The 13,266-nt window shown below is 40.4% G+C and overlaps 1 protein-coding gene across 4 annotated transcripts in view; it reads right to left on the bottom strand.

Annotated features, from left to right (window-relative positions):
• Nucleotides 1-13,266, bottom strand: part of LOC120538769 (cytochrome P450 2B19-like) — a 46,071-nt gene that overhangs the window by 19,217 nt on the left and 13,588 nt on the right. For 3 of the 4 annotated variants that reach the window (XM_039768229.1, XM_039768231.1, XM_039768230.1), the window contains 2 exons: nucleotides 12,903-13,008; nucleotides 9,272-9,434 (listed from right to left, as the gene is read on the bottom strand). In XM_039768229.1, coding sequence (XP_039624163.1) covers nucleotides 9,272-9,410 — 139 coding nt within the window. In that variant the 5' untranslated portion in view covers nucleotides 9,411-9,434; nucleotides 12,903-13,008. Of the gene's footprint in view, nucleotides 1-9,271; nucleotides 9,435-9,526; nucleotides 9,760-12,902; nucleotides 13,009-13,266 lie in introns of those variants that run through there. The other variant, XM_039768228.1, reaches the window with a different exon arrangement.

The following is a 13,266-nucleotide window of genomic DNA, read 5'->3' as shown; positions in this document are numbered from 1 at the left end:
TTTGTGAAATCTCTCCAGTTTGATGCCACTACACTGGTTACCTGTGCCATTTAGAATTTACTTTAAAATGCTGCTTATGTTTTACGAAGCCTTAAATAATCTGCTCCAGCCTATATTTCGAAATGCCTTTCACTTTACACTCCAAATCGTAACCTTAGATCTTCAAATGAGTGTCTGCAAGAGCTGAACTTAAAAGAAGTGGTGAGGTGGCCTTGTGCTGTTATGCACCTAAAATCTGGAATATTCGCCAGGCTAATACAATGGAGCACTTTAAGAGACTGCTAAAACTCATTACTTTAACATGGCTTTCTCAGAGCTTCATTTTAGTGCAACTCTGATATTCTGTATATACATTGAATTATCATTTTTATCATAGATCTGCAATCTATACTTTTTCATACTTTTCTCTGCTGTTCTTTTTCCCAGTTTTCTGTGGTGGTGATCAGCACCACCACCAGCTTATCAGGGCACCATGTTGTCCCTGCATTGCTGGATTGAATGAAGGCCAGAAGTCCACATGACCACCATCATCAAATTCTGTCACGTGAATTCTGTAAACCAGGAGAGCTGATTTAGAGCATTGATATTAGATAGAGTGCCCACTGAGGGCTGGGTGGTCTCATGGCCTTGGAGCCCCTACACATTTTTTTTTTTTTGTTTCTAGCCCTCTGGAGTTTTTTTTTTTTTTTCTGTTCTCCCAAATCAGAAAAAGTTGCGATGGTATGGAAAATGCAAATATTTTTTTTTTTTTAAATTTTATTAAAAGCAAATAACACTCCATATAATCAAATCAAACTTAACAGAACCAAAAATCTATATAAATGTAAATAATTATGAATTATTATTAAAATTCAACTCCCACCCAAAAGAAAGTGAGGAGAGACAGCCAGCAAAATAAATCTTTGAAGCAGCAAGGACAGAAGGAGGAGTATGCTTTTCCCTGATATAGAAGTTTATTCTAAAATGTTATTGATTAGATCCTGCCACATTTTAAAAATGTTTTGAACAGACACCAAAAAGTGAGAATTTGATTTTTTTTTTCCATTTTCAAATAATACAGGACATCAATTACCCTCTGACTTAAAAGCCGTGGATTAGGATTCTTCCAGTTGAGCAAGATAAGTCTACATGCTAGCAGTGACGTAAAGACAAATACAGTTTGTTTGTCCTTCTCCACTTCACATCAAACACAGCGGTTAGTGGGTTAGGATCGATTGTGACACCAAGGCTGTCTGAAAGGCATTTAAAGATTTTGGTCCAGAATGATGTTAATTTGGTGCAGGCCCAAAACATGTGGCCCACTCCAGCACACAACATGCTTTTATTCAGCTGTGGGAATCGTTTTTCCCTCATTTCCCACCTTAAACAGCACAGTCCAGCAAGCACAATAATCAGAAAGACTTTCTTCCTTTCTCTCTCTCTCTTCTGCCACTTGTCCGTCTGCACTCCTCCTTCCACAAGCATTGTTCTCCACCTCCCAACTCTGGCTACTTTTATAGGGTGCCCAGAAGTGCTCCAGGTGTCCTGTAATCTTCTTCCAGCAGCACTTCTGGGCATGGCGGAAACCCAACGTACAAGGGTGGTGCAGGCTCTGCAGCAACCCCTGGTGGTACCCATGGAACCCAACAGGGTTGTAGCAAATTCCAGCTGAAAGCACACCATGTGGGAATCTGTGGTGCTGTAGCAACCCAGGGGGGGCTGCCCTCTATCCCCCTGGGGGAGATAAAACCCTGAAGACCCTCTCTCCCCTGGCCTATCCAGTATACAGGCGTCCCAGCTGGACAAGGGCCCTGGCCGTCCACCACAATGTACAAGTATCTAACTATTTTAATCCCAGACATTTTCCAATTATTAAATATTGTGTATGTTTGATAGGGTAGAAAAACATGGTTGTCATGTAGAAGTGCAACAGATAAGAGCTGCTCTGTTTTAAAGTGCTTCCATATTCTGAGTGAATGAAGGGCAATTGGATTATTAGTGTATTGATGATATTTTATATTTACTAAAGCACAGAGCAGAGACTATAGAGAGGTACTGCAAGTATTTATACCATTGTACAATACGCTTGTATATGTTCATCAATTTGTGTCAATGTCCAGGTCTTTATGGCCTGTATATTTGCCGGCCAGATGTAAAATTCAAAATTAGATAATGCCATTCCCCCTTCTGCTTTAGGTCATTGCAGATTCACCCTTTGGATGTGTAGATGTTTCAAATTTCAAATAAATAAGGTTATGATTGAATCAATTTTTTTAAAAATATATTTGTTAATGTATATTAGGAATGGTTTGAAATAGAAGCATCAGCTTGGGAAGGATATTCATCTTAATAATGTTGATTCTCCCTGCTAATGTGAGATGAATGGTGGATGATCTATTCACATCTTCATTTTTTCCATGCAAACAGTGAAATTTTGTTGAAAAAAAACTTTATATTTACTTGTTATAGTTACCGCTAGCTATTTAAAGTGTTCCGCTAAGATAAATGGGAAGGTGAACAGTCTAATATTATATGCTAGAGAGTTCACTGGAAAAAGCACACTTTTATTCAAATTCATTTTGAGTACAGATATCTTCTGAAAATCTGCTAATGCTTTTAGAACTGCTGCATACTGTGATATTTTCTGTTCAAGTCCTTCTCTGAAAATCCCTTTCATATCTGATGCATATTGAGATTAAAAATGTTCTTGGCTGAAGTAGCCTGAGATAATAATAATAATAATAATAATAATAATAATAATAATGTTCAGAACTCTGCTGCCCGTATTATCACCAGGACCCCTTCTATTCACCACATCACCCCTGTTCTCCAGCAGCTCCATTGGCTTCCGGTCAAATATTGCATTAATTTTAAAATACTTCTGTATACATTTAAGGCTATTCATCATCTCTCTCCTCCATATCTCTCTGATTTGGTACAGATCATCATCCCATCTCGGTGTCTCAGATCCTCTTCTTCTCTTTCTCTCTCTGTCCCTGTCCCCCGTCTTGCCGCTATGGGGAGCAGGGCTTTCAGTTGCTCTGCTCCTCGACTTTGGAATTCCCTACCTCCTGAAATAAGAAACATCACCTCTTTCTCTCTTTTTAAGTCTAGACTAAAAACTCACCTATTCAAAATAGCTTATCCCACATAACTTTCTCCATTTTCCTATCTTGGAACTGTTTTTATGTTTTATGATCTTGTAAATTACCTGCTCTTTTGCCTGCTTTTTATTTTCTTACTTTTATTATTATTTTTACTGTGTACAGTGTCCTTGAGTGTTCTGAAAGGCGCTTTCAAATAAAATGTATTATTATTATTATTATTATTATTATAATGTTGTTAATACAAACTGAAGGTTCTGGATTAGTATACAGTAGTTTGATCCATGCGCATATGTATTTCCATCCATCCATCCATTTTCTAACCCGCTGAATCCGAATACAGGGTCACGGGGGTCTGCTGGAGCCAATCCCAGCCAACACAGGGCACAAGGCAGGAACCAATCCTGGGCAGGGTGCCAACCCACTGCAGGACACACACAAACACACCCACACACCAAGCACACACTAGGGCTAATTTAGAATCGCCAATCCACCTAACCTGCATGTCTTTGGATTGTGGGAGGAAACCGGGCGCCGGAGGAAACCCACGCAGACACGGGGAGAACATGCAAACTCCACGCAGGGAGGACCCGGCAAGCGAACACACAGGTCTCCTTACTGCGGGGCAGCAGCGCTACCACTGCGCCACCGTGCCGCCCATATGTATTTGCCAAACCCAAATTTATGCAATGTAGTGAACTGGTAGTCCCATTCAACCATATTGAAAGCTTTTTCTGCATCCAGAGATAATAAGATCTCTTGGGTGTTAGATTTATGTGTGAATATATCATATTAAACAGGCGTCAGAGATTGAAAGCTAGGTGTATGCCTTTAGTAAATCATGTTTGGTTATGTGATATTACTTTCTCATTCCTTCTAGCTAGAATTTTGGAATGTATCTTAACATGCATGTATGATGCATATTGTAAAAAGTCCTTATTTTTTTTAGGAAGCGAAACGTTTGAGGTACATTTTTTATGTCTCTGGGTTCTACAAATGTTGGTAATAAAAGGGGAGTTAATTTTTTTTTTTTTTTTAATAAAATTTGGCAGGGTAGCCATCCGGGCCTGCTGCTTTCCCACTCTGAAGTGAGTGTATAGCGTCTAGTAATTCTGAGAATGTCAGAGGTTTATCCAATTCCTCTGCACTGAGAGTATTTAGTTGTGGTATCTGTAATGCATCAAAAATTGCAATAAATTGTGTCTTGTCTTATCTAAACTGAGTAGAATATAAAGACTTAGGGTAGTCTCTAAATGTGTGCATTATATTTATATGGTCAATAATTTTATCTCTGTCTTTGTTGTTGTTACTGTTATTGCATTGCAACTTCCTGCTTGTGGATTAATTGAGCTAAAATCTTATTAGCCTTCTTTCCATGTTCATAGTACTGATGTTGTTAAATAAAAATGAGTTGTTCCATTTCTTTTGTGGTCAGAAGGTTGAATTTTGATTGTGAAGTGCCTAATTAGGGAACCTCATGTGCTCATGATCTATTCTGGTAATTTCACTGATTAACTCTGATGCCTTCTTTGTTTCTATTTTATTTTTGTGGGAGAGATGCGCAATAATCTGTCCTCATAAAAATGCCTTCAGAGTTTCCTAGAGTATTCCTGTAGAGACATCTAAGGATAGATAAATTCTATGCGCAATGGTCAAAACGGGAAGCTATTTTTCTCCATATACTGTAATGGAGTTGAGCTTGATGGCCGTGGGGGGTGGAGTTTCATGTGACATCATCACGCCTCCCACGTAATCACGTGAACTGACTGTCAACGCAGTACGTAGAAAACAAGGAAGAGCTCCAAAAAGCGCTGAAGAAAATATGCATTATACAATTGAGAAGGCAGCGAAACAATAAGAAGCGAGTGACTGACACATACAACCATATTCATGAGTGCTGCTACTTCGGAAAGAAAGCAAGGTGTAAACCTAAACTTTAAATTAAGTTCATAGACAAGCTGCCGCTGGTGTTTCTCATGCCCACGGCTAATGCGGAACACAAGTTTAATGAGAGGACGCAGGATATAAACGAGAGTTTTGATCACTTTGTAACTAAGTTAAAATTGCTGGTAAAGGGCTGTGCTTATGCAAATTCTGAGAGACTGTGTTTGTGGGGGGATTGACAGTAAAGGCGGGTGGGGGAGTCATGTCATCAACTCCCCTCCCATTCACCTCATTTCGCTCTGAGCTGAGCTCCGCAGCTAACGCAGTCTTGCGGAAGCAACTTTGTGACGCTGCCACCAAATACTCACAGAAAAATCCACAAGATAATACACACGCTGTCTCTAGAGTTTCTCCACACTCTGAATCCTCCAGGCACTACTTACAAAAGGTTACATTGACAATCGTGTTACGTTATTTTTAAAATGTTTCCTTTACTTAGCACAAGCACAGCTGAGAAGCTTTGATGCATGTGCTCCATAACGCGTTAAAAAATAATGCATTTAATCACACTTTGTATTCCAAGCAAATGGAACTTCTGTCAATGCATGATTTCCTGGTACACCGATTACATTGATGCACACATCAGAGCCACAAAAATATTAGAGTCGGAAGAAAGCGCGTTGCTAGGACTGATTTGAGGAAAATTTCGTTTCAAAAGACTACCCGACAGAAGCCTTGATAAAAGCAAAAAAGCAAATACTGTAGAATGTGTAGTTATGGGAAATGTCATATTAACAAATATCCCAAGTTACAAGTAGAATATTCTTTGCCTTGCCAGAATATGGTAAGGATGTTAGAATCAGTTTTCCTAGTTCTTTATATGCTTCATTTAGAAAACTAAAAATGTAAAACTGACAGAGAGAGAGGTTGGGAGCATGTGCTAATCACGGCACGTTGCCGCACCCACCCCTTGGCAAACCACGCGGATTGAGATCCAAGTGCAGCCATAAAATGGGTGACACCTCAGCACCACACTGGGATAATGTGAGGTTTTTTGCAGGGGCTGGAGTGACAATCCTGTCACCAACCCCCAGGTTTTCCCTGTAAATTGGAGGACCTGATTGTAGGACTGGATGCAGATTAACGTCATACCCAGGTTAAGGGCCTTGCGCAAGGGGCCAAAAGAGTAGAGCCTTTTCTGGAGTCTATGGGATTCGAACAAGCAACCTTCCGATTGCCAGAACAGATCCCTAACCTCAGAGTCATCACTCTGCCTACGTTCAATTCTCACTTTCAATTTGGCAGAGTACAAGAGCCTGTATCTAATATAAGCACAGCTTAGGTGCTGCTTAATGTTATAGTGTCTGGAGCATTTAGCAGCTGTTACAGGGGAGATATCTAGGAAAATATAAATGTGGTTATTTTCAAATATAATCTCATCTTTCAGTGTAAGAAAGGACATGAAGTTTTCTTTTGCCTGTAGTTTGTCAAAATTGGACAGCAAGGAAAATTTAAATAAATTCTGATTCTTAATTTTACTTTGACTTTTATTTCATTGCGAAAACGTATGATCTCAAGATATTTCATGTTTTGTCTGGTCAACTTCATTTCATTTGTTAATATACATCCATTCCTGCATTTCATTCAAAACAAGTTGGGACAGGGGCAAATTCAGGCCAGTAATGAGGAAAAAAAAACAATTAAATAATAATGTGATTTCAGACAGGTGACTGTAATCATGATTTGGTATCAATGAAAAGCTGAGTCTTTGAGGAGCAAAGATGGGCAGAGGATCTCCCATTTGTCAACAGATGCGTGAGAAAATTATTAAAATGTTCAAAAACAATGTTCTTTAAAGAGAGTTTGGAAGGGATTTGCATTTCTCCCTCTACAGTGCATAGTATCACTAAACAATTCAAGGAATTTGGAGGAATTTCAGTTTGTAAAGGGCACCCGTGATCTCCAATCCCTTAGACGGCACTGCATAAAGAACTGTCACTCATCAATAGCTGATATAAGCACGTGGGACTACAAGGGATGACTTTGGCAAACATTTGTCAAGCACTACAAAATGGAGTAACATTCACAAATGCCACTTAAAACTTTAACTGTGCAAAAAAGAAGCTTTATGTTATGTTGTCCAGAAAAGGCGTGGACTTCTCTGATCTTGGAGGCATCTCCAGACCATCACACAGTGGAGGTCAAACAAACAGTATTCCAGATCTTTTCTGGAAGAAATGGATTAAATGTGCTCTGCACCAAATATGAAAAGGACCATCCAGACTGTTATCCATAACAAGTCCAAAAGCCAGGGTGTGTCATGGCATGGGGTTATGCCAGTGCCCTTGGCAAAGGTAGTATATTTTTCAGTGATGGCAGCATTAATGGAGAAAGGTACATCGAGATTTTAGAGTAACACATGCTGCCTTCAAGATGACATCTTTTCCAAGAACATCCATGTGTTTTTCAACAAGATGATGTAAAACCACATTCTGCACATTACAAAGGCATGGCTACGGAAGAAGAGGGTCTAGGCACTGGACTCACCTGCCCCCAAGTCAGAGAATGTGAGGGGAATTTTGAAACAAAAAATGTGAAAAGGACAACCCAATACTGATGTACATCATAAAACATGTTTGCAGAAAGAATAGGAGATAACAACACCTGATACGCCTCATCGCTTGGTATCCTCAGTGCCACAACGTCTTTTAAGGAAGTGCAAAAGTACAAAGTGGTGAATGTTTTACCATCCCAGCTTTTTTTTGGAAATTGTTTGCAGGCCTAAAATGCAGGAATAGAGGTATTTCCATCCATCCATTTTCCAACCCGCTGAATCCGAACACAGGGTCACAGGGGTCTGCTGGAGCAATCCCAGCCAACACAGGGCACAAGGCAGGAACCAATCCCGGGCAGGGTGCCAACCCACCGCAGGACACACACAAAAACACCAAGCACACACTAGGGCCAATTTAGAATCTCCAATCCACCTAACCTGCATGTCTTTGGACTGTGGGAGGAAAGCGGAGCGCTAGGAGGTAGAGGTATATTAACAAACAAAATGAAGTTGATCTGACAAAACAGGAAATATCTTGACTTCATACTGTCTGCAGCGAAATAAAAGTCAAAATAAATTTAAGAATCACTGCATTTTTTATTTTTTGCACTTTCCATATTGTCCCAACTTTTTCTGATTTGGGGTTGCATTTAGTATCCTTATTGTTCCACATATGGTAGGAATGTGATGAAAAATTATGTTTATAAATTAAAGTCTATGACAGTAACACTTGTTTATGGAATCTGATGGTTTACCTGTAAGTTTATTTATGTCAAAATTATATCTTAACAAGAAATTCAAACAAACTATTTTTAAGAGACTACATTGGGTAACGGCAGTAGGCTGGCACCCTGCCCGGGATTTGTTCCTGCCTTGGGCCCTGCGTTGACTGGGATTGCCTCCAGCAGACCCCGTGACCCTGTGTTAGGATATAGCGGGTTGGAGAATGGATGGACATTTTTAATCCAGTTAATTAAAAAAAAAAAATCATGTCTACAGTTTGGAAATCTAGTTTGTTTAAAAAAACGCAAGTTCTACCTGACCGTTTATTTATTTATTTATTTTGTCTAAGATGAAAGGTATGTGTTACGTCACAACTCGGAGAATTCAGGTAAGCTTTGGTTTCTTGAACTGCCAAGCTGGGAAGCTTCCACTTCGAATGACACTTGCGCGACACTCCATTCTGTCCGATAGCAGGTGAAGGCAGCATTAAAACAAAATAAACAAACAAAAACTGAGGATATGGATTAGTGCCAGTAGACCCGCGGTTGTAGACCCAGAAGTAAAATCACCGCAGTTTCAGGACTGACTTCGTAAAATTACTTTCTTAAGGTTTCTGCGGGTCTCGGCAAAGCCCGGAAAGTAGCGTCGGGTCAAGGACCCGTTCAAAAATTAAGCGATAAAAATGAGAAGGAAAAACAGTACATCAAACCAAACAATACGAAGTCAATCCTGAAACTGCTGGTCTACAACTGCGGTGACCTATGGTGCTGTGGATATTATTGGCCATTTGAGGCTAACGGGAGATCAAATGAAAACATTCTGACGCCCAGCTATGCATCTCCATTCTAAGCCATCGGTGAAATACCCATAAACTACCCACTTCATTCTCGAGGTCTGCAAAGTGCAGCACAACACCCAAAGACTGCCGACAGCTGTACGATAAACTGCGCTAATTATTAGGCGTTACACTTTGCAACATTTATAATTTAATTCACATCGAATCTCACACTGGATTAAAAACACTTACCGAATCCGCTGGATACCGCATGAAACAGTGGCAGCTTCGGTCTACCTGCGAACGCCTCAGCGTGTTGCACCAGCGCTTCTTCCACCGTCTCGTAGCCGACCAGAACCACGACCCGCAGCCCACCCAGGTGCACCGTCATCACGGGTCCGTACGTCTCGCTTAGCTACAAAAAAAATCACGGGACATGGTTATTAATCCGGCATTGATGGGCTGTATATATATATATATATATAATTCAATTTATGCACTCCCTGCCTTTAGGAGACTCTCGTAAGGAGCGCTGCTGTTCAGCTGCAAAAGGTTACCGATCAGAGGTAGCGGAATCGGACCGGGTGGCATCTTGCCACGACAAGCAGAGTCTCTCCGGAACAATATGAAGAGTAGACCCAGGACGGTCACAGTAAGAATTAGCGTGTACACTATATCCATAATTGACTCTGAGAATAACGGAAAAGTATCCAGCTGCAGTCAGGACAATTTTAGGACTCTGACAGATCCGAGCGCTTCAGACTATATGAGACCCGTAAATTGCCGCCCTCTTCTGGAGCCACTCCTCTGATTTTGCCGGTGTTCTCACGCCTATATTACACTCCTCTCGTGTCGATTTCAATTGCTTTTAGCTCCTGCTCTCCAACCAGTGGACTCGGTAGTTTTGCGGTCTGTGTATTCAGCATTTTTTAAACTTCAAAGCTATCGTGTCCTCTCAGTTCTGCATCCAAACCAAAATACTACTACTACTGCTAGTACTACTATACTAATTGGCGCCTTTCAAGGCACTCAAGGACACCTTACAAAAATGTCCAAGAAATATACCAAAACAAAGAATTATTTTAAACTAGCTTACCTAGTGGCTTCGTTCACTGAGTGCAAGGGAAAATAATACAATGTAGTATATAAAATAGTAAACAGTAAAACATTAACATGTAAGAAGTAAAGATACATTGAGCAGTACTGGAGTGCTTTCGGGTAAAGTACATTTTAAAGGTGCTATAACACAACAGGTAAGTAGCACTAACAGCAACTTAAATGTATTTGGATCATCTCTCGGTAGCAGATCCCTTGTGAAAGGCGCTGCATGACCGCTGTGGTATAGAAATTACATTTTCTATGCAATCCTGCAAATTTCTGCCTGACAACCCTGCGCTACATGCCTGTGATTTAAGAGAAAAATTATTCTGAGAAATGTGGACGCTGCCCTTCCGTGCTTAACGGGCAGAAAGTCCAAACAATTCCAAAGTCCAAAACTTAATATGAAGAGGTCGGTACATCTTCTTAGATGTAAACACTCCATTGTCTTGAAAGAATTCATCACAAAAGCAACCTTAAATGTTGCAGGGTTTTAGTGACCTAAACTCACCCTAAGGGACAGTAAGTAGTCTTGAAACGCAATTTACAAAGAAAGTTTTGCTTCGATGGTGCCGATCACACTCATTCGCAAAGATTTACACTCTTCCAGGAGCCGATGGGGCACTCGAAGTGTCACAAACAGAGTGAGAAGAAAGGATGATTGGCTCCAGCAGACGCCCATGACCCTGTAGTTAGGATATAGCGGGTTGGATAATGGATGGATGGATGGAATGTGATGTAGTATGCACTAAGTCTCTTCAGGTACTTTTATTTTCTTCTCAGATAGAATCCTAACATGACCTGTGTCCACAAGCTTCTGGATGAGCTGCATATACTGTACAAGTTGGCTATCTCTTGATCTTTCAGGAGGCACATTTCAACCCATCTGTGGTGGGGAAGCAGTTCTTCTGGAGATGCCTGAAAGCGTGGACTCCCAGGACATCTCAGTAATACAGCGGCATATTTTTTGACTCCATTGACCTTAACTCACATTGTCTTTGTTTCAAGCAAGTCCAGGACTTGCTGTTCTTGCCTGGACCAGGTCACCTGCTGTGGGTTCAAACAGGGTAAAGTGTCTACCTGCCAGAGTTGCTCCACACTTCTCATCATTTCAGTCATGGGGGATGAGACATTCATCTGTATACACCTTTCATCTTGTCCCTGTATTAGTGTTCATCACAAAACAGTGTGGGCAGCAACTGGTGTATCAGATGGGCCAGTATTTACTGGCTGAATTGGCACCACCAGATGGGAAAAATTTAAGTCCATTCGAAACAGAGGATATACCTGATGTATTGGAGGCAATGGTAAGTCCCAGATATGCAGGTAGAGCTTCTTTAGCTCATCAATATGGTGTGAGTATTTCTCCAGGCATAGACTGTTGGCAGTGAACGCCTGCTGAGTTGCAAACTTTTTCTTGGATTCATTTAGTGGGGAAAATTCACACTCTCCTGGAACATGAATGTCCTGACGGACTACTCTAGGAGTCATTACTTCTAGGCTTTGTGGTAACTTTAATGCACTACTGAATACTGCAGTCATGATACTGGTCCTCTCTGACCAATCATCCAGGACAGCAAAGGTCTCAGTTGATTTCCCAGCATGGTGCACTAGAACCTTCACAACTTTAAGAAGTACTTAAAGGTGTGGACATTGTCCCGGTCAATGTATATAGCATCAGGCTTTACTAAAGTAATGAGAACACTCTCACTTCCTCTCTGCACAACTGTATCATGTAAAATCATAAGGTGGAGCTCTTTTCATGTGTTACATGACTTCTTTATCGTACAGGAGTCGGGGTGTGGAAACAGCCACATTTTCAGCAATGCTCATTATCTCTTATCCAAATAGAAACCCATCAGTACTTAATTTCTTGAAGTTTGCATGGACACACAAATAATGTTTTCTGTTAATATAGAAGTTTTAAGCTTTTCATTGGACTTCTTTGGTGAAGAGAGGACTAAGGATTCTGGCTGCTCACAAATGGCTTAGCATTATAATAAATGCTCGTGGTAGGGCCCTTCTTCCTGGTTGATGAAGAATTATCCTTTCTGCCATTCTTCAGTGTTTCTCCTCGATACAGGACAGCAGCCTGTTTTGAAATGTGTTTAGTCTGGAACTATACAGTGTGTAGGTGCGGTCTGCATCAGACTGTAATATTCCTCAGGGGCAGCACAGTGCCTAAGAAGGCCTTGGTTCATGTTCTGGGTCTTCCCTGTGTGGAGTTTGCATGTTCTCCCTGTGTCTGTGTGAGGTTCCTCCTACAGTCCAAAGACATGCAGGTTAGATGGACTAGTGATACTAAATTGGCTCTAGCATGTAGATGGTGTGTGTGTTTGCCCTATGATGGCCTGGTGCCCAGTCCAGGGTTTGTTTGGGCCTTGTGCCATATGTTAGCTATAATTGTCTCCTGCTCCCCCCGTGACCTTGTGCAGGTCAAGCAGATTTGAGACTTGCTGATATTCATTTTATTTTTAGTATTTTGATAAACATTCTGAGAATGCCAGTATGTGAAAAGAGTGTTATAAAAGGTGATTTTCTTTCAACACTGATGTAAACATTTTGCATAGGCATTCAGTGAATCTGTAGGCACATTCTCAGTATAGCACCATTCCTTTTATTCCATTAGGTCCTACTTTGCAGTATGTTGTAGTCGCTGACCTGTTTCAATATTGTGCTCTCTCAAAAAATGCAACTTAAAAAAAAAAGTAAGAATTGGGTTTTCAAATTTAAATAAGTTAGCAATAAAATCAAGTCGGTTTCCTCTATATGTGGTTTCACAAACCTGGGTGATTTCTTTCTGTCTTCTATTTTGATAGTAGACAGGTTCAGCATCCCCACTTAGAAGTTCCTTGGCCTCTTCAGTCTACTTGGCAAACACTTTTCCATGCCTAAAACAACACAAATATAAAAATGATAAATATAGCAATGTACATAAATAAAAGGATTTATTATTATTATTATTATTTCCAGACATAATGTTAAATTCAAATTAATCTTAACAAGTAATATCCTACAATTCAAGTGCAAACTTTTCAAACAACATTACAGATCACCACTTCTGCAAACGAGGCATGTCAAGCTATTAAGAAAAATACATTTCTAAAAGCTTAAATACAATCACAATTTATTTGTTTGAATTGTACACT

The sequence above is a fragment of the Polypterus senegalus genome, chromosome 11, assembly GCF_016835505.1.
Source record: "Polypterus senegalus isolate Bchr_013 chromosome 11, ASM1683550v1, whole genome shotgun sequence".
Lineage (NCBI taxonomy): Eukaryota > Metazoa > Chordata > Cladistia > Polypteriformes > Polypteridae > Polypterus > Polypterus senegalus.
This window is presented reverse-complemented; position numbering and strand designations above follow the sequence as displayed.